This window comes from Haliotis rubra, unplaced genomic scaffold, assembly GCF_003918875.1.
Source record: "Haliotis rubra isolate DU_JTF1 unplaced genomic scaffold, ASM391887v1 Scf1721, whole genome shotgun sequence".
NCBI lineage: Eukaryota > Metazoa > Mollusca > Gastropoda > Lepetellida > Haliotidae > Haliotis > Haliotis rubra.
The window spans coordinates 85,596-106,580 of record NW_025765694.1 but is presented as its reverse complement, the minus strand read 5'-3'; the positions used below and the strand labels follow the sequence as shown (position 1 = coordinate 106,580).

Below are 20,985 nucleotides of genomic sequence, written 5' to 3'. Positions count from 1 at the left end.
TATACAGAGGGATGTTATCGGACTTCTGCTGTATCAGTCATACCCACTTTGTTAGAAATTTTAAAGTTGATAACTTTTAAGTACAGAAAGTATCTGTTCAAAGATTTGCACGATGTCTTCACGAAACATTGTCTCTAATTGATTGAAGTATGATCAAATTGTTTTGTTAGGAACTCGCCAAGTTTCATTGATTTTTTATCATATATTGAACTCATGACAATAATATTTTCAAAGTCACGAATTTGTTTTACAATACATCAGTTCATGTGGAAACAGTACCTTTAAACGATGTGGAATATTTGGCAAAAGTTAGTTTAGAATAGTTGCCTGAAGAAAGTGCCTATATTTACACTAGTCTAAACTTATGAAAGGAAATATGGATTAATTTAACAGGTAATCAGCTTTTAACAAAGCCCATTCTTTCTGAACGTTTGAGAAACTTATTAACACGATCACCAACTTAACAGCTAGCATATTACATCTGAAGCAAATACTGTAAACTATGTTTATTATGAACATGGTTATGACGAAATGACTGATATAAAGAACTGTTATAAAATGCTGGCAACTTGCTTCACATTTTACATATAATGCTTAACATGAACTACGAGTAACAAATATAATTGAGTGGTTCATTTAAGTACGCACATAACCTCAATTCACTGTAAAACGTCACTATTCTCCAAATAGTCAAAGACTGGACCATGGCGCTCGTCCGACTCCAGCTGCATCTGTCTCTGGTGCACTTCCTCCCCTCGGACATAGCTCCACCAACAAATGTGGCCAACGTGTTAGACTGCTTCAGCTCTTGCTTGAGATACCAGCAGTGTGTCTCCCTGATTTACAACAGGAACAACAAACAGTGCTACACCTATCCAGGCAGGCTTGAAGTTCCCTTCTGGGGAACTGACATCAATACTGACTTGGACATTTACAACACCAACAGAGGTAAGGGAGATTGTCTGGCAATCGTGTCAAACAGATTCGTGATGTTTTCCATAAACATAACACCATGAGTTTTAAAATGCAGTTGTCCTTCACACGGAGACATTTTGCGTGAACACAGTGGTGAATGAGTGGGTATGCATTTAAGCAATTTTCCAGCAATATCACGGCAGGGGGCACACCGCACATGGGCTTCACACATTGTAGCCATGTGGGAAATCGAACCCGTGTCTACAATGTGTCGAACAATCGCCATTTCCAAACCGCCTCTCTGAATATAACTGTCTGCAACTCAAGCTTATGTGATGCTTCTTGGCTAAATTCCCTTTTTTGAAATTCCCAAGCATCGAAGTTGTATTAACGTGTATTCAAAATGAAGCAGCAGTACAAACGGAAGAAAAGGACACGACTTGCGCCCCTGGTTGTGCTTACTCCTTGGTTTGAATATCGTACACCAAAACACAGTAGGTTTTACTCCGAAAACAAATCAATGTTTGTTTGCATCAGTAAAGCCCCATTTCCGATGTCCCGGTCGTGATTTTGCTTCCATAAAATGACAAATGACACTTCGAACCCTTTCAGTCCAGTCATTGAGCCCAATACTTCATTCACTCAGTGTTACATCTGTATTTTACTAAACGTTGTTGTACTTTTAATGTTTCCTTGTCGAAAAGAGATGAGAGTACGACTGAAACAACATGTGGTATCACATTGTTTGATTAAATGGCAAAATTTCCATTTGGAGGTACCTTTTTTTAGTTGCCGTGGTTGTAATAAAGAATGTTTATTTCAGATGGATATGGTTGTCCAAGTCATCTTGGATATGATTTTAATTCCACGGTTAATGTGTGTTACAAAATACATGGTGACTTTCAAACGAAGCACTATTATGCTGCTCGCATCTGCGTCGCCGACGGTGGTCATCTCATCAGAATCAATTCAAGTGCCAAGGATGAATTCTTGTCTGTCGTTTGGCCAACTGGATCTGGTAAGCAATCGCATGAAAAATTGAAAACTGTCCTAAAAATGATGTTATAGAAGAAGAAATCTCTATTTTCTATTGTTCCAGTATTTGCATATTTCACTTTTTAGCAGCCACTGTACTTATGAGTAAATCTCATAATACCCCCACGATTGAATATTTTACTGTCTCATGTCCCTCTACTTCTGCAACTATTGCTTGATATCATACCAATGAAAAGCCACAAAATATTGTCCATAGTCACAAAGAACCTCCACTGTAAAATGACCAGGGTGCCGTTCCACTAACCGATCTTAGCCCTACGCCAATCGTAAACCCCTAAAATCCCAACCTTAGCGTAACGTTACGATCGGCATACCGTTCCACTAACCGATCTTACCTAAGTCAATCGTAAAGTTAAGATCCAAAGTCTAAGTTGCTCATGACCAACTTAGGATCGCTAAAATCAATCGTAGAGAAACCAAAATGGTGGCTTTCCTATTCTATGTGAAAAATAAGAGCGAGCATTTCACCGTGAGCGTCCCCTAAAATCCCCCAAGAAATGAATTTGTATATTTCTGTGATGTAAACAAACACTGCACTGAAGCCTTACAAATGTCAGGCCAGTCTGACCACTGTCGTCATGGGAACACAACCGAGCGAGTCGGTGTAACACATTTGTACAACAATATTGCAACGTCATAGTTAAGAATAGGGACAGCTGTGAAGTGAACAATGTTCTGAAACAAAAAGATACAAATATGTTTGATTTCACGTGCGCTTATTTGGTGGGGGATTCTAAAGGCAGGCCGCGTGTTATTCAAGACCAATGACAGATTCTACATACGTTATAGAGGATGCCTCGTCACGCCTTGTTTATTCTGATTGACAAGGTTCAGGCACATAATAAAAGCTCTGACACAATTGACATTTTTTAAGTCCAGACTTAAAACCTGTTCTCAGTATATTACTTATAATCTCGGCTGTAAATACTCTCGTGTAAATTATCTGTACATAGCGCCTTGAGCATGCCCCAGGATGTGGAATAGGCGCACTATAAATATGCATATATTATTATTATATTATGCCTGATACCCAGCGTTCACACACACTTGCACCTGAAACCAAGGTGCTCACTACCCTAATATTTTGCTCTAGGGTATTTTCTCCACGTTTACACTTGGTTAGAAAAATACCCATGAAGGCCCGGATTAGAATATTGAACTTCAATAACCCATGCTTGTCGTAAGAGGCGACTAACGGGATTGGGTGGTCAGGCTCGCTGACTTGGTTGACACATGTCATCGGTTCCCAACTGCGCAGATCGATCCTCATGCTGTTGATCACTGGATTATTTATAGCTAAGATACATAGCGTTCACTAACATGAACGCTCATGTTAGTGAACGCTATAAATCTTAATTAGCTAAATTATTTACAGACCGCCGCGATATAGCTTGACTATTGCTGAGTGCGGCGTAAATCTAAGCTCACTCAGTCACTCAGTTGGTTCGTAAACTACTTCCATCATTTGCTAGACTATGCAAAGGGAAATAACTCGTGCCTCGCATTCCTCTATCTCTCTAACGAAAGAGTCTCCATCTAAGCTCGGATCGGATCGTTAGATCGGGACCAGCTACGATCGGCCTAAGATCGGTTAGTGGAACGGGTGTAACTTTTAGCTAAGACGATTGTAAAATTGGCGTAACTTGCTAAGATTGATCTTAGTTAAGATCGGTTAGTGCAACGGCACCCAGGTGTAGAATGGAGACCCCAAGTTTAGCCCGAGTAGAACAAAAACTACTACCGACATAAGAATTGTCCACTTCGATATCCATACATGTTGTCACAGACTGACCAGGATACTACTTTGATGAGTCTAAGTTGACGGCAGCTGATTTCTTACTCATCGCAAATGGGTACGAGGCTCTTTCCAAATTGTATCTGAGAGGTTAACCAATCATTATGTACGCACAGGACTAAATCGTGAAATGAGCAAATGAGCTTACAAGAGTAAGGAACATTAAAATCTAACCAAACACAAAAGTTTATGTTTGTCAATGAGCCATATCGTGATTTTAACAAATTACAAATTCATGATAAAATGCCATTAAATTATAAAACCCCTACAGTAAAATAACTAGATTATCACGGATAGAGAATTAAAACTAGCATGTAACTGTAAAATTAAACTGTAAAACAATACAGTATATAAAAACGGGTTAGAGATCACCAGCAGCTGAAGATAGGTCACCATACTAGAGACCATGGGAACTTACAGTACCTTTGCTACCTGCATGGACCCTAGTTGGATTTACACCATCCCTTCATCCGCCGGCGATTGCGGGAAATTTTAGCCATGATTTAAAATAACACAAATACTATGTTAAAAAGTCTGGTTAGTATAAATTTACCTTGAATATTTTGGGACTTACGTATCCCCACAGAAAGACAATACAAGACTACAACCCCCTATGAGGATACAGCCACAAACAATTTAATCTAAATGTTAAATTTATAAATAATTTTCTAACAGATGACAATAAATTTCTTTCTTATAAAGAATTCGTAGAACTGTATGGGGTTGAAACAAATTTCCTTGAATATACAGGATTATTATCTTCATTGAAAACATATTCAAAACAGAGTTCGTTCAAAATTAATATTCAGAAAGATTTACCTTTTACCTCTCCTAATTTGGAAATACTACTCAAAGCTAAGAAAGGATGTGGCATATTTTACAACAGGCTTCTTCACAAGGAAGCTATAAACCAAAAACTGCTTTATGAAAGTAAGTTGGAAAAAGAATTGAACATAGATATTAGATTTAATCTATGGAAAACACATAATTATATACCATTTCGAGCATCTTATAGTGCTAGGCACAGATGGCTTCAATATCGTATTATCATAGGATCCTCACAATAAAGATGTTTATAAATACAAACTAATAGAATCACCACTTTGTACATTATGTGATGTTGAAATAGAATCGATCATTCATTTATTATATGAATGCAAACTTGTCAAAAAGCTGTGGCAAGATCTACTAGAATGGATTGAAAATGAAACAGACACCCATTTGAAATTAAACGCGGAACCATTATTCTCGGATTCAAAGAGAGAAGAAATGATGTACTGAATGCCATGTTCATATTAACTAAAGAATACATATATTCTAGAAAGGTAGCAAACATTGTACCTTCTCTCGCTGGTCTGAAACCAAAATTGAATTACAATTACCAATTACACAAATTTAAAGCGTACTCTCACTGCAAATACGACACTTTTGTTACATTTTGGTCGTCTTGCCACAATCTATTTACATAGATAATGACTTTGTAATTTGACTCCTATATAAAACAACAAATATGCTGACTTGTTAAATGTGCATGATATGCTGTACCTAGATCAAAAAGAAATAAAGTGACACCCCCCAAAAACAACAACAAAAAACAAACCAATCTCAGCTGCTAATTTAAACTACCTCTAATATATATATATAAATCAAAATTCATGAAGTAATTCTATTTATTTTAGAAAATCAATAATTAAATGATAATTGACATTAAAAACACCCTTCATTGTTTTGTCATTGGAGGCAATACCGTGTCTCAAATGAGACTAAGAACTAAGTACTACGTAACAGGCCCCAGAAATATTGTTAGTGAACTCATGAATGTTAAGAACACTTTTGAATCTTTTGAACAAGGCCGTTTTTGGAGCCAGAATAGTGAGAATTGGGATAATTTACACGTTTCCATGTAAGCATTTTATCCGCACTTGGCAATTAGGCTGGGAACAAAGCAGTTCGAAAACAGTCCCAAATCGACCTCTTTCCGATCTTTAATGCGCACCATATTTGGACATGTCCACCACACGTCGACCCGTGAAGATCCGGGTTAGAATTGTTCTCAGTAACCCATGCTTATCGTAAGAGTGAGTGAGTGATTTTTGTTTTACGCCGCTTTTAGCAATATCCCAGCAATATCATGGCGGGGGACACCAGAAATGAGCTTCACACATTGTACCCATGTGGGGAATCGAAGCTTATCGTAAGGGGCGTCTAATCGGTGGTTAGGCTCGCCAGCTTGGTTGACACGACGTCGTGTCATCGTATCCCATTTGAGTAGATCGATGCAAATACTATTGATCACTGGATTGTCTGGTCTAGACTAGACTATTTACAGATCGCCCCATATAGCTGTAATATTGTTGAGTGCGGCGTTAGACAACAACCAACCAGCCTCCACACGTAAAAAAATAAACAACAACAACAACAAAACAGTTTGGATTGTTCTTTTGGTCTTGAACATTTGCACCTACTTTAAGAGTCGTACAACGCTTTTACAAATCTTTGTGATACACGTTTATAACTAAATGCACAGGTGTGGCATATCGGCTATAATTGCCTCAGATGAAGTTCGTTCGAAGTTAACATGTTAACATGTCAGTAAGTAAAATTCGATTTGATTAAAACATCTGCAGTTCTAACTTTAACACGAGTCCGACAAATAAGACGCCTAGTTGAAATGAATGTGGCGTAACCATTGACCCGGAACAGTGAAAGCAATAACGACTCAATCGTTAATTTTCGTCAATTATCAAGTCAGTTATGTTTATATCTAGACGTCTATTATCTGTACAATTTGCTGTATGACCTCTCCTGGAGTGATTGTCCGGATAGATGATACATAATTTGCACATATACAAATGGAAATACTTTTAGAGAAAAAGTAGGCACATATTGTGGGTTTTGTGCACAGCCAGAATTCTGATAAAACGTTGATGTGAAACTGATTGTTGAAATGTTTAACAGTTTTATGAAGCTAAACTAAATGATATCATTTACACGTAATTTCAGTTTATGTCGATGGCAGGTGCATAGTGGGCGAAGGCTGGAAGTACTCGACTGGTGACAACATAACCTACTTCAGGTGGATGCCAGGTCAACCCAATAGCATCTGCGGCGTTGGATGGGGGAAGTGTCTGGAATCAAACTCGTCTGGTAGTAACGACATCGAATGTTACCTTCCTATGCCATTTATATGTGAAATCGACATATAAAGCAGTGTATGGTACACGATTTGTAATTTTACAAATGATTAATCATTCGGATCAAAGTGAACCGTATACAACAATAGCTTGGCATCGGTACTTTTTCTCCTCCTTCACTACTATTCATTCTGGCGGTTAACCACTTCGATAACGATCGTTACAAACAACACGCAGGTATCCTCATGCTTTATTGCCCTTTATCTTTCAAACATTAGAGCTTACTTTAAGCATGGCCTTTATCATGATTTGAATGTTGTTTTCACAACTTAAAGATTGACGCATGTACGTGCCTACATCACACGGCTTAGGCAAGCCGACTAAATGACTAAATTGTATGTTAGGTATTGTTTGTGAACTGAGCTTTTTGCTTTGTTGTAGGGGTTTTAGTGGGAAGAAGAGTATATGGAGAATCTCACTGATCCACTGTCTGCTAATATCAATTATATCAACACGAGTTGATAAAGTTACAAATATCTGCGGAGGATATTTTACTTTTATCAACGAGTGTTGATATATTCAATATCAGAAGACACGAGGGTGAAGTTCTATTTTTTATTAAAAATCTCTTTTCATTAGGTTTCAATGAAAAATGAACATCCCTGAACACGGTACTGCCATTAGACTTGTAGTGCAGCGATGTCATAGCATTGTGAGTCTTGTAATTGTTGACGTCAGGGTATCGTACAAAATCTACTGACAAAGCGATATCTCCAGTGGAACACAGTTTTTGATGATAAATTAGAATACTGGAAATAGTATTCTACGCAAAAATTGGTATTATTTCATGTGTTTTACTTCTTTGAACTGCAGTCCGTAAATCCATTGCACAGTATTTACAGGGGTTACAATGGGTGAGCTTAACATGGCATGTTGAGCAAACAACGCAGTTTTACACGATGGGTTCCTGTTTGGCGTTGACATAAGAATACAAAAAGTTTGCTCAGATGAACAATTAGTCAATTTAGGTGATATGAAGTAAAAAGCACATACCAAACGAACATGAAAATATTCTTCAGTAGCATTACCACTGTGCTTTTTACATATATTTACAACTGCATGAAATTTTCCTTTGCAAAACATCATAATAGCAACACTGGGACTGGGCCAATGATGGTCTCATTGACACAATGTATATACAATAGATGAACTTTTTCACTAATAAATTGTTCTTTTAAAAAGGAATATGTCTATGAACATGTATTTTAATTTAAGTTGGTGCTCAATTTCTGTTGGAAACTGTCGTTACATCTCTGGAGTACAAGTGACAGGAATCCGGCTTTGTTTCCTACCCCAGACAATCCAGTGATTATTACCATGTCACGATGACAGAGCATGTGTTTATGAATCACTGATTAGTGATGATACCAGGTGTTCGCGACAAGGTGAGCGTATCCTGCACCACCGGAGGCACCCGTCATAAACATATGCTAATCATTTGTTCACCGATAATAATTTGGGAACGTACAAGTCAAAATATATCTTTATGCTTCGATCTAAATATGAGGCGGTCTCACTTGTCTCCTTAATTTCAAGTACTGACATGCACAACTTACAAACAAAACCTCGTTACAGTTTTATTCTATTATTAAGTCATCACTTACCACAGATTTGTACATCTTTGATCTTAATAATATTAAATATCGTAAATCACTGCTTATCTTCAGAAGCTGTTACAACAGGCTAGGAATACAATGTATTAGAAAAGGATTTTGTGATTATGAAAGCTCTGATTCTAAATGTGCTTTATATAATGTAACGGAAGATGAAATACAAATTTTATATTAATGTCCAATGTATCAAACTCTTCGTTGTGATGTACCTCTTATTATCCAGCATGGTGGAAATATCAATGGTTTAATATCTTTAATGAATTCCAATGATCATAAATTCATGTTAGCAAAATATCTTTAGAATGTGTTTCGTATTCGAGGAGAAGTCCTTTGATACGCATGTGTATATTTTCATGTATATTTAATGAACTGTATAACAATAAACAAATTGATTGATTAATTCAAGTACAGGTGGGTAAATCAGTGGAAGGGTATTGGCCATTTGATGGTTTTTGAACGATCAAATTATCGAAGTTAATTCTTGGCCATATTACCTTGCAGAATACATATTGGCTTCATCCCATTCCTCTTCACCCAAAGTTAATGTTGGTATGTAGATATTAATAATGCGGTTTCTCAGATCAGAGTATATTTGTTGGCATATGCTTATTAACGCGTCCCTTAACGATGACTAATCTTAACACGTTGTAATTTGCAGTAGAAAAGGGTTAATGCAAAATCTCTCGCGAAGAAAGTTTCCCTGGTGTGGTTGACCATGTGGTTTGGTATTATACGCAGTGTTTCTAGATTTAGAACGAGGTTTATTAGGAGGTTGTACTGTCTGTCAAGTTGTGTTATGTATGTGGTATAAATGAAGGGTATTACATACAGAGTGGCACAATTTACGGAGTGATTGAGTTAAGATTTTAAGTCGCATCGGCAATATTTCAGCCATATCGTGACTAAAACTAGTTCTAAATGCATAATATATACATATAATATATAAAACCCTGTCAACGAAGGACAGTAAAATTACTAGATTATCACAAAATGAGTTAAAACTAGCTAGCATATATCTTTAAAAGTAGAAAACTATTTTTTGACAATACAATGTAAAAATGGGCTATTGATCGCCAACAACTGAAGGTAGATCACCACACTTGGGACCATGGGTACCAGTACTTTTGGTACCTGAATAGACCTTAGATGGATTTATATCATCCCTTTAGCCGTTGGCGATTGTAGTCGAAATTGGCTATATATACGGAGTAGTGGTCTACAGGAAATGGTACTGTAGCAGAAGTACAATGCATGAAGCAGTCCTATGTATTGAGTGGTTCTATATATGTTGTTACACTATACACGTAGCAGTTGTTTATGTTCAATGGTCCCATATCTGTTGTAGTGCTATATAGTCATTGGTACTGCATAGAAACTATTAGAATGTATTCAGTGAGTGATGTATTTATTATTTAGTGAGTGAGTTTAGTTTTACGCCGCACTCAGCAATATTCCAACTATATAGCGGCGGTCTGTAAATAATCGAGTCTGGACCAGACAATCCAGTGATCAACAGCATGAGCATCGATCTGCGCAATTGGGAACCGATGACATGTGTCTACCAAGCCAGCGAGCCTGACCACCCGATCTCGTTAGTCGCCTCTTACGACAAGCATGGGTTACTGAAGATTCAATTCTAACCCGGACCTTCACGGGTCTTTTATTTAGTACCAACATTAACTTTGGGTTAAGAGGAGTGGTAAAATATAGTCAGTGATCCTGTATATGGAGTCATGCGATATATTCTATATACGGTTTAGTGGTATGTATTCAATGGTTATGATGCTTCTTGTAGTGGTATATATAGGATGACCCTGTGTATGGTGTAGTGATATTTATTCAGTGGTCCTCTATATTGTTTAAGGGTATGTATTGAATGGCGTTACATATTATGTCTTGGTGGGTATATATATGGTGTAGTGTTATGTATTGAATTTCCTTATAATATGGTGTAGTGCTATGTATCCAGTGATCCTATATATGGTTCTGTAGCATGTATTTAGTAAATCTATAATATGGTGAAGTGCTATGTATCCAGTGGTCCTATATATGGTTCGGTGGCATGTATTCAGTAAAACTATAATATGGTGTAGTGCTATGTATCAAGTGGTCCCATTTATTGTTCTGTGGCATGTATTCAGTAAATCTATAACATGGTGTAGTGCTATGTATCCAGTGGTCCTATATATCGTTCTGTGGCATGTATTCAGTAAATCTATAACATGGTGAAGTGCTATGTATCCAGTGGTCCCATTTATTGTTCTGTGGCATGTATTTAGTAAATCTATAATATGGTGAAGTGCTATGTATCCAGTGGTCCTATATATCGTTCTGTGGCATGTATTCAGTAAATCTATAAGATGGTGTAGTGCTATGTATCCAGTGGTCCTATATATGGTTCTGTAGCATGTATTCAGTAAATCTATAATATGGTGTAGTGCTATGTATCCAGTGGTCCTATATATGGTTCTGTGGCATGTATTCAGTAAATCTATAATATGGTGTAGTGCTATCTATCCAGTGGTCCTATATATGGTTCTGTATGTGTATTCAGTAAATCTATAATATGGTGAAGTGCTATGTATCCAGTGGTCCTATATATGGTTCTGTGGCATGTATTCAGTAAATCTATAATATGGTGCAGTGCTATGTATCCAGTGGTCCTATATATGGTTCTGTGGCATGTATTCAGTAAATCTATAATATGTCATTGTGGTATGTATTCTTTTATCTTATAGTGGAATCTGCAGTGTATTAACTTCTTTTCCCTCAAGATAATTCTCCTTCATTATACATTCTCGTCAATATCTAAATGTAATCCTTTTTCAGACCATTAAAAAATCCTCCTTATTTAGTTTGTGTTTTTGAGTTGACGACTATTAGCTGGAACGAAGATCAATCTTGTTACATCAACACATATTGATTCCAGCATAAGCATCCCCAAGGTTACAATGTGTATCGACCAAACACCAGGGACAGCGCAAGAGTGTGCCTGGAGTAGCCTAATCCGGATATCACCTTGGGATATAGGGAAGGTTCATCCTTGTGCATTTAAACTACATACTCATATATTTGCATTTCTAGACATTCTATGCCTTAATGATTTGTGAAGAAAGGCACATACCATACGTTGATGTGTTGTTCTTTCAGTGAGACTTTTCAAGGCAAAGGTGTATTTGCAGAAAAAAGCTCCACAACACACTTGTCATAATCCTAAGAAACGTGTTAACAGCACAGTTGTGAGTTGGGTTGACCTCCAGTTTGATGCTCAATGCAGAGTGAGTGAGTTGGTTGAACACCATTTTGATGCTAAATGCAGAGTGTGTGAGCTGTTTTTTACGCCACTTCGATGCTAAATTCACAGTGCATTGCACGATGCATCATGAGCACGTGTGCCGTAAATTACATTCAAATGGTGATGATGCAAATTCAAATGTTCACGAAACGGTTCATTTCCCTATGACACTTGTATTACACACAACAAGCCCATGATAAGGCAAAACAATTCTTTATCTTTTCAAACATGGTAAGATTAAAATTGCCCAGAGAATCATTTTAGTCATTGATTTGTCAAATCTTGAATTGTCCCCGACATAACTATCATAAAAAATTTGACTAGCCCCTGGAATGTTGTAAACACGTTTTGAGCAAGGGATGTTTGACGCTGTGTGAAATCTTCTTAAGAGCATGTTCCTTTGTACCTCAGCAGGTGTCAGCAAAGCCTGGAACGTTTGGAATAATGATGCACATTAAGGGAAAGTTAGAATACAGTCTAGCAGACTATTGGAAAGTTGAAGTCAGTTTCCTTCTCATACTGCCGATATTGTTTTGGTCGCTGTGATTCTTTATGCAAAAATCTAATATGAAACTGCCTATTTGATGGTTATTGATGTTGTCTTTCAGTGGCATTTAGAAGTTGTACATTGATGTCCAAGATATTTTTTATGGATTAAACTTCTTTTTTTTAATTTCTCTCACAACGTTTCGAGACCATTCCAGGTCCCTTCATCAGGTGAACTGGCAGTTAGGACTATGACGTCGTCACTATAACTCAGTAATGACGTCATAGTGACGACGTCATAGTCCTAACTGCCAGTTCACCTGATGAAGGGACCTGGAATGGTCTCGAAACGTTGTGAGAGAAATTAAAAAAAAAAAAAGAAAAAAAAGAAAAAAAAAAGAAGTTTAATCCATAAAAAATATCTTGGACGTTATTGATGTTGTAAAAGAGGCTATATTTGCATCTATCTTGGCATTTGAACGGAACAAGAGCGTTGTTAGTTACCTGGTAACCACGACACATATTAATCTCCTGCTATCTGTCAATGGAATAATATGACTGACAAATCAGGAAGTCTGAATTGACAGAGAATCCTCAAATTTGTCAGACAAACGTGGACGGTCTCTATAAAATTTTCAGATAAGGACAAACTCTATGGATGAACAACTTCTTTATTCGGATGATGCGACGTTTCGATACAGATTCTTGTATCGTTGTCAAGCAAGTAACATTTGCCAGAATCGGTATTGAAACGTCGCATCACCCGAATAAAGAAGCTGTTCATCCATAAAGCTTGTCCTTATCTGATTCACCAACGTCTAAAAATGCCACTCAACGAAGTTAAATTGGCAGATGTTTTCAACTTATATTTCGCAACGTCAGTCGGGAACATTAATATCACCTGACATGGAAAACGATTAAATACTGGAGGTATGCAGATTTGTTTAAATACCCATACCTGTTTTAATACGTCCCCATTGGTTGGTCGAGGTTTACTCCACTGTGGCAGTAGGTTGATATGTTTGCGGTGAAACAATCCATTGAGGACAACAATACACTGTATATCGAGGTGTAATCATTTACTGTTTAATACATGTATATACGCCTGTACTCCGTTATTCAATATTTGGCTACTACAAACACACCACAACATATAGGCTGTGTTATTCATTGTGAAACAGTTTTAGGCGTCAGGCCATAAATACTTACGCTTTAAGGCAAACTTTGTACAATATAAAATGCAGTATAATAACGGTGTCTAGATCTGAAAGTGGACACAACGGGAACTTTCAGTGCCACCTGTATAGACATAGCTGGATTTACACCATCCCTTCCGATGTTCACGATGTTTGCCATTGATTGATTTTACCATATTTCAACCCCCTGGGAGGATACTACCAGTATCAATATCAGTTGGTTATGTACTCTATCAGTTATAAAGTAACATTATGTACAAAATATACAAATTGAAATGTATCAAATAGTTCTATTACTTTTAAAGTATCAATAACTAAATGAAAACTAACATTATTAAAAGACCGTTTATAAGAAGATGATTTGATACTTGTGGTGGAAAAATGAATAATCTGGAACTTTGTAGAAAAACTTGTCTTCTCCATCATGGGATAGGACATCCCTGAAGTTATTAAACTATATAAGTGGGGCAAGCACGCACGTATCATTTCTCACATGACATCAGTGAGTGAAGATCACTTTTCTCCCTGCAGTTACATCCAAGGCCTATTTTGGAAGCATGTCCGCTGTTGTTGCGAGGTAAATATTATCATCACTATCTCTCTTAATACGATCAATACGCGTGTGTTTTTTTGCCCGTGTATTTGTATAGGACTTCATCCCAGACAAAATCGCTGTTGCAGTTTAGTGAACACATACATCTAAATTCGTTCATAATTGTTTGATGAATTCATATCGGGATTTTCAAACGTCTATTGATCTTATGTTATGAGAACTCAACAAAGGTACGTTTATTACATTATCGAATAAGTGGAAACATTGTATTCATTAGTAGCACAGAACAGACGTATAGTATGATATATACTTGTCAAAATAATTAAACAGATGACGGTTCAATTAAAAAAAATTAATGTGACGATTGAATGGAACGAAAATGTATTTCGATTCAAAGAGAATGTAATTATTCTTCTTCACCACACACATCTGAACAGCTGTTCATCGGTTTGTAAGTAATATTACCGTGATACTCTTTAACGTACTTGCACATAACTGAGTTTATTTAAGTGTAACAGACATTTGTATGCTTGTCTATATGAGTTAGATACTGCTATTATACGGACGTCAAAGAGGTAATATTCGGATTTGGCATGTTTTACTGTAACAGTCATATCCACTTTGTTAGAAATAAGTACATGTTCAGTGCCTGTTTCAAAGATCTATGTCAATACTATGTCTTGACGAAACATGTCATGGATCGAGGTGTAAAATGTTATTTGCTGCATGCGTTTGTTTACATGGTTGAGTGTGGAATGTTGATGCATGTATCTGGTTCATCCTGAGCGGAGCGGTTTAACAGGGTTTCACAGTATTACCCTATGTTCCACTAACTCAGTGTGCCACCTGATACTTTTATTTATAATTGGCATCCGTGAAGAACCACCTCCTCGTGGCGGGTGCTGGGTAACGCTAAAAGCTCTTCAACCCGGGTGGGCCCGGGGGTATATTTGGTCCACCAACGTGTTAGCCGTGGGTTGCGCCCCTGTGTCGGTGGAGGACTGGAGTCTGGTGGTTGAGGGCACTGGTTCCAGGAACAGTGTTCCTTTGCCCAACACACCACTTCGCCCCTTACTTCACCTAGACGGGTGGCTGAATGGGCCCGGTTCAACCAATCGGCTGGTCATGCCAAGCCCTGTGTATGTATATTTTGATACAGAAGTTTTAGACATTTTGTAAAATGTTCTGTCAGATGACTTGGCTTATGGTTATATTCAAATTCGAAAATATTTCAGTTTTGTAATTTGCCTAGAGTCCTATGCCCAGAAGGCGGTGGCTCATGGGCCAATCTGGTGGAGTAATTTTTTCTAAATATTCTGCTGGAGTATATCATCCAAGTATCCTTGGTGCTGCAAGTTTGAAATCCACTTGTTATTAGCATTGTCTATATGATACTCCGTGGTGGGTGGGGAGCTTGGGTGACGAACCAATAAACCATGTAGCAGAAAACAACAAGCTACCAACCTGTTTCCAACTGATATATTTATCGGAGTCCCGGTGTTAGTTTCTGCTCACAGAACGCTGAATACAAGCAACGGTATTGTTCGATACCATGACCATCTTTTAGCAGACATGACTGAGCTCGATATTGCATCTGAGATGAAAGATCAAGGAGTATCTTACGTCAAACGTTTTACAACTCGGAGAAATAATGAAACTGTCCAAACCAATACCTAACACCTCCATAGTCAGTCAAAGCAGGTTACTGCAATCTGAATTTTGACTTCTATATTCCAAATCCTCTGCGCTGCTTTAAGTGTCAAGAGTACAGACATGGTGTTAATACTTGCACATTGTCTGTTACATGTGCTCACTGTGCTGAGAATACACATGTAACAGAAGATTGTGACAGTAATTACAGAAAATGTGCAAACTGTTCTGGAAGTCATTCGGCCTTTTCTAAAGAATGTCCAATTTGGAAAAGGCAAATGGAAATAAATAAAATCAAATTTTCCAGGAATGTCAGTTTTGCTGAAGCAAAACAGATTGCCCAATCTACTGAACACACTGAAACGTACGCCTCCGTCACCGAAACACCTGAAACGTCCTCAAAAGGAACAAATTCACCAATAATGACTTCCAAGCCCATATCAGACTGACCTGACATGGGTGAATACAGATATTGCCCAGTCTATCTCTCCTGAACAGTCTACTCAGACAGATACATCAGTTTCTACCGAACAGATCGTATCTCCTACGACCGACTCTCCTCCTCAGTCTAATAGAAATGAAAAACAGAGTGCAAAATCGAAATTCAAGACAAGAACAGAAACGTCCAAGTCAAATCGAACACCAAAAGGATCAGATATTAAAATCTAATTGTTTAACAAGTTTGGATCACTGGAGGAAATGGGTGTATCTGATCACACCAATCCAAGGGCACATAGCCTACCCCATAGGGAGTGCGGGGTAGATCCCCAATCAACCCACCTAAACCATAGTCCATTCCAAAAATATAGTACAGTGGAATTGTAGAGGATTAAGGACCAATTTTAATGAGTTACAGCTATTAGTCCAAGATTTTGCACCAACAGCTTTCTGTCTGCACGAAACTTATCTGAAGCAGACTGATATTTTTCATTTACGTCAGTTCGTTGCATATAATTCTTTTTCACCTCCGGGTGACAGGGCCACTGGAGGGTCTTCAATACTTGTTAAGCAGGATGTTATCCTTAGTCCTGTAACACTTACAACTAATCTCCAAGCCGTTGCAGTGAGACTTACTCTTCATGTTACCTTTACACTATGCTCTCTGTATATTCCCCCTTCTTCAACACTCCAGCAGTCTGATATTCAAGCTCTCTATGACCAAATTCCTAAACCTTGTATTATGATGGGTGATCTTAATGGCCATAACCCGATCTGGGGTGGTACAAATACTAACTCAAAGGGAAAATACTGGAAGATTTTATCTCCAATAATGATTTGTGTATATACAATGACGATGCAAGCACTTATCTGCACCCTGCAACCGGCACCTACTCTTCTCTAGATTTGTCTCTTGCAGACTCTAATCTACTTAATGAATTTGATTGGTCAGTCCACAATGACCTCTGTGGAAGTGACCACTTTCCAACTATACTGAGTCAAAAAAGAAACTTCACATTCTTTCTTCAGGGTACTATAAAAGAACAAGAGATGGTAAGATGGTTAAATTGTTATTATTTCATTGCTGAGATCTGTGTGATGTACTCGATACACTGACAGTGCCATAATCAGTTCCATTAGGCTACACCGCCGTTCCAAAACATGGGTATACAGAATGTCAAGACACAAGAATAAAAATGCGAAATTTCTCAGTTCAGTATCGTGTATGGCCGCCCCGCGCATTCACCACTGCCAAACAACGTCTCCTCATCGACTGCCTGACGCTTGTGAACACGTGGTTGGGGATTCTGCGCCATTGCTCTTGCAAGGCAGCGCCAAGTTCCTGCAAATTCTGAGGTTGGTTCCTAAGACCACGAAGCCTTCTCCCAAGTGCATCCCAAACGTGCTCTATTGGATTAAGGTCAGGGGACCTCGATGGCCAGTCCATGACGTTGATTCCAGCGTTTTGAAGGAAATTTCGTGTCAACATCGCGGTATGCGACCGAGCATTATCATGCTGGAACTGTAGACCTGGGCCATGAGCCGCCATGAAAGGAACGAGTTCAGGGGTGAGCACCTGGTCGCGGTAAGCAGCAGCTGTGAGGTTTCCACGGATGACCAGAAGTCGGGAACGGTTGTTCCCACAGAAAGCACCCCACACCATGCAACTTCCGTCCCCGAATTTGTCGACTTCCTGTACACAACATTGGGCATACCGTTCACGACGTCGTGTCCAGACTCTATGCCTGCCGCCCGCGAATCTGAGGGTAAACCTGGATTCATCGCTAAAGACGACTCGATTCCAGTCTCTCTGGGTCCATCGGAGGTGACGTTGGGCCCACAGCAGACGTTGACGTTGATGAAACGGCGTCAATATTGGCCTACGATATGGACGTCGAGAATGGAGATTGGCACCCCGCAACGGATTTCGAATGGTCTGTGAGGACAGTCGACCTCTAAACATCTCAGCCCTGGTTCGTGTAGCCGTGTATCTGTCACGTAGGTGACGTAGGACGATTTGACGGTCTTCTGCTCGTGACGTCACACGTGGACGACCCGACCTTGGGCGATCAGAAGTGGTGCCAGTTTGTTGTAGACGACCTCGCAAGTCATACACAGTACGACGGCTGCATCCGATTGCTCTTGCGACGTCAATAACTGATCTTCCCGCTTGCAACATGCCAACGGCACGTTCACGTTGCACATTTGACAACCGTGGCATTTCAAGTACCGTTAGAACTGTGGTTTGAAAGTGTTTTTTCAATTCTTGAGGCCAATGCAAACACGTGCATATGAAGATAACTTCGATGCGAAGATCACGTGATCGACTGCACGTGCAAAACCTGATTTAGCACTAATGTCATTTGCACGAGGAATGGATGGGTTTGAGTGGGTTTTGCTAACGTTTTTCTAGAGTCGAAAGATAGGGATCCCATTTCGGATACATAGATGTATCATCAGTGAAAAATTATTCATTATTTTTCAAATTACATTTTGTGAAGTTTCTTTTTTTGACTCAGTATATTTCAAATCACGAACTATGAAGGATCTTTTTAATAATATAACTTCTCATTTAATCATTGCATTTTAAAAAGAATTAGATTTGTTAAATGATTTGTAAATAGATACTTATCTAAACTAACGACAATAAAATATGTAACTGAGATTGTTAGTGGCTGTACCCTCAAATGGGGTTGAAGTAGCGTAAAATTATTGTCCTCCTGAGAGGGTACGTAAGGCCCGAAACATCTTTAGTTTCTCGAGTGTATTTGGTTCTGGGCTTTCTTCTGTTTGGAGATAGTGTTACGTTACATGGCCTCTTTTTTATACTGAACCATCAAGGGTTTCTAGCTTGAGAACTGTTATTGATTTACCTGATTGTGTTCTGTTCCTTGGCTCCGATCTATTCCTGGGCAATGTCCAGTTGCTATACCGCACTTGGTAACTAGACCGTGTTCTGTTATGTGGTCGTATACATCTTCTGTCACTTGACCGTAAAGAATGATTAATCCTTATCACTTGATTATACTTTCAACTAATAGTCGAGATTGGAGCATAATGGAAATGTTGCATTTAACGTTTGCACACATGTAATTCTGGAGAATTCTCTTTTCTACTTGAGGGAACGTATTTGCTGTATTACAGCTGTAAACAGTAGCTCTTGTAGGATATCGTGCATAGAATATCATGCACTTGTAGAATATATGTGCATGAGATCGGTGAAAATAATGAACGCAGTTGATCAATGTCTCCGGAGATGTGATGCGGTTAAATAAAGGAACTATAGGGATATTACCTATACCTGTTGAAGATTAATATGCCCGCATTGGTTGGTCAAGGTTAACTCCACTATGGCGAAAGGTTAATTGTAACTGGTTTGTGGCACTGTATGTCGATGTGTACCGCCGGTAACTTCAGACAGGGTGTACAACAACACTTAAATAACTACGTGGTAAACTATGTGATTGGGATTACGCAGATGTTGGGTCGATAATCGAATTCGTTCGGATCTTGGCTCACAGGCTATGCTCTTCCAAGGTTAAACTCCATCTTTTGCAGAACAAGAACATGTTCGATTTATCATATTCAAGCATTAGGGGATTTGTTCATCTTATGAAAGGCAGGCAGAGAGGAAACAATCAATGACAACATTTATAATACTTTTAAGGCAAAGTGTGTGCAATATAAAATGCTCTATGAGAACAGGCTACAGATTGCCACCATCTGAAGGTGGCGATGAGAGACGTGCAGTGCTTTTGCTACCTGCATGGCCATAGCTGGATTTCTTCAAATGTTTTTTTTTTCAAATTTAGCTATGAATTATAACACTTATTCTGAAATTCACATTTGAATGACGCGGTCGTACATATATCTCACCAGGACAATAATTTTACAATACGTTGAGGTTACTGCCTCTACTAATTATAAAATACCATTTGTGTACATACTGACTGACTGACTGAGTTTAGTCTTACGCCGCTTTTAGCAATATTCCAGCAATATCACGGCGGGGGACACCAGAAATGGGCGTAACACATTGTGCCCACGTGGGGAGTCGAACCCGGGTCTTCGGCGTGACGAGCCAACGCTTTAACCACTAGGCTACCCCACCGCCCCTTTTGTACATACAAAAGGTATCAATCAAAACAGGTTTGTTACCAATACTTCTCTCTCACAAGACAATGGAGAAGATGCACAGACAACCAGTTGTATCGCCTGTGACCAGTTATCACCTGGGAATAAAATAACCCTTAATTGAGGGAGTAACCCTGGCTACCTTTGAGTAGGGAGAAATTGGCACAAAGGACCTACCCCCTGAAATATGTTAAACCAAACAGCTTAGTTTTAGTGACATATCAACTAATGCCTCACATAACGCTACGTTGACCGAGAAATACATCTGCTCAAAACATTCATCAGTAATTATCAACTTTTGGCTTGGCACTAAAACCTGAAGACATGTCAATTCCTCTGCAGTACTGAGCTAAAAAGCCCCATAAAAATCTGTTCAAAGAGAGATATGTTGCTGGGTTTTGCACATATAACATGAAGTCCAAGTGTTAATGATTTACCATAATCCTTTATGCAATCAAGGAATGAATTTATGTGTATTCACTGAGAGTATTTGAGCAAGCGGATTTAATACCATGTGGATTATCAAAAACACAAAGGAATTGCTTCTTGTTTAACAATCTCAGAAACAGATCGAATTCCGTTCTGTCAAAACATTTGACCTTTCAGCTTTGTAACCGCTCAGCAACTGCAGGAACAATGTCTCAACAATAAAGGACATTT

General features: G+C 38.6%; 1 protein-coding gene across 1 annotated transcript; it reads left to right on the top strand.

The window, feature by feature from the left end:
* The first annotated feature begins 695 nt into the window (after positions 1-695).
* LOC124272753 lies at positions 696-7,382 on the top strand. The gene is made up of 3 exons (XM_046707955.1): positions 696-948; positions 1,739-1,933; positions 7,342-7,382. Exons 1-3 carry the CDS (start codon positions 705-707, stop codon positions 7,380-7,382), a joined length of 480 nt encoding a protein of 159 aa, XP_046563911.1. The 5' UTR covers positions 696-704.
* Positions 7,383-20,985: the final 13,603 nt, after the last annotated feature.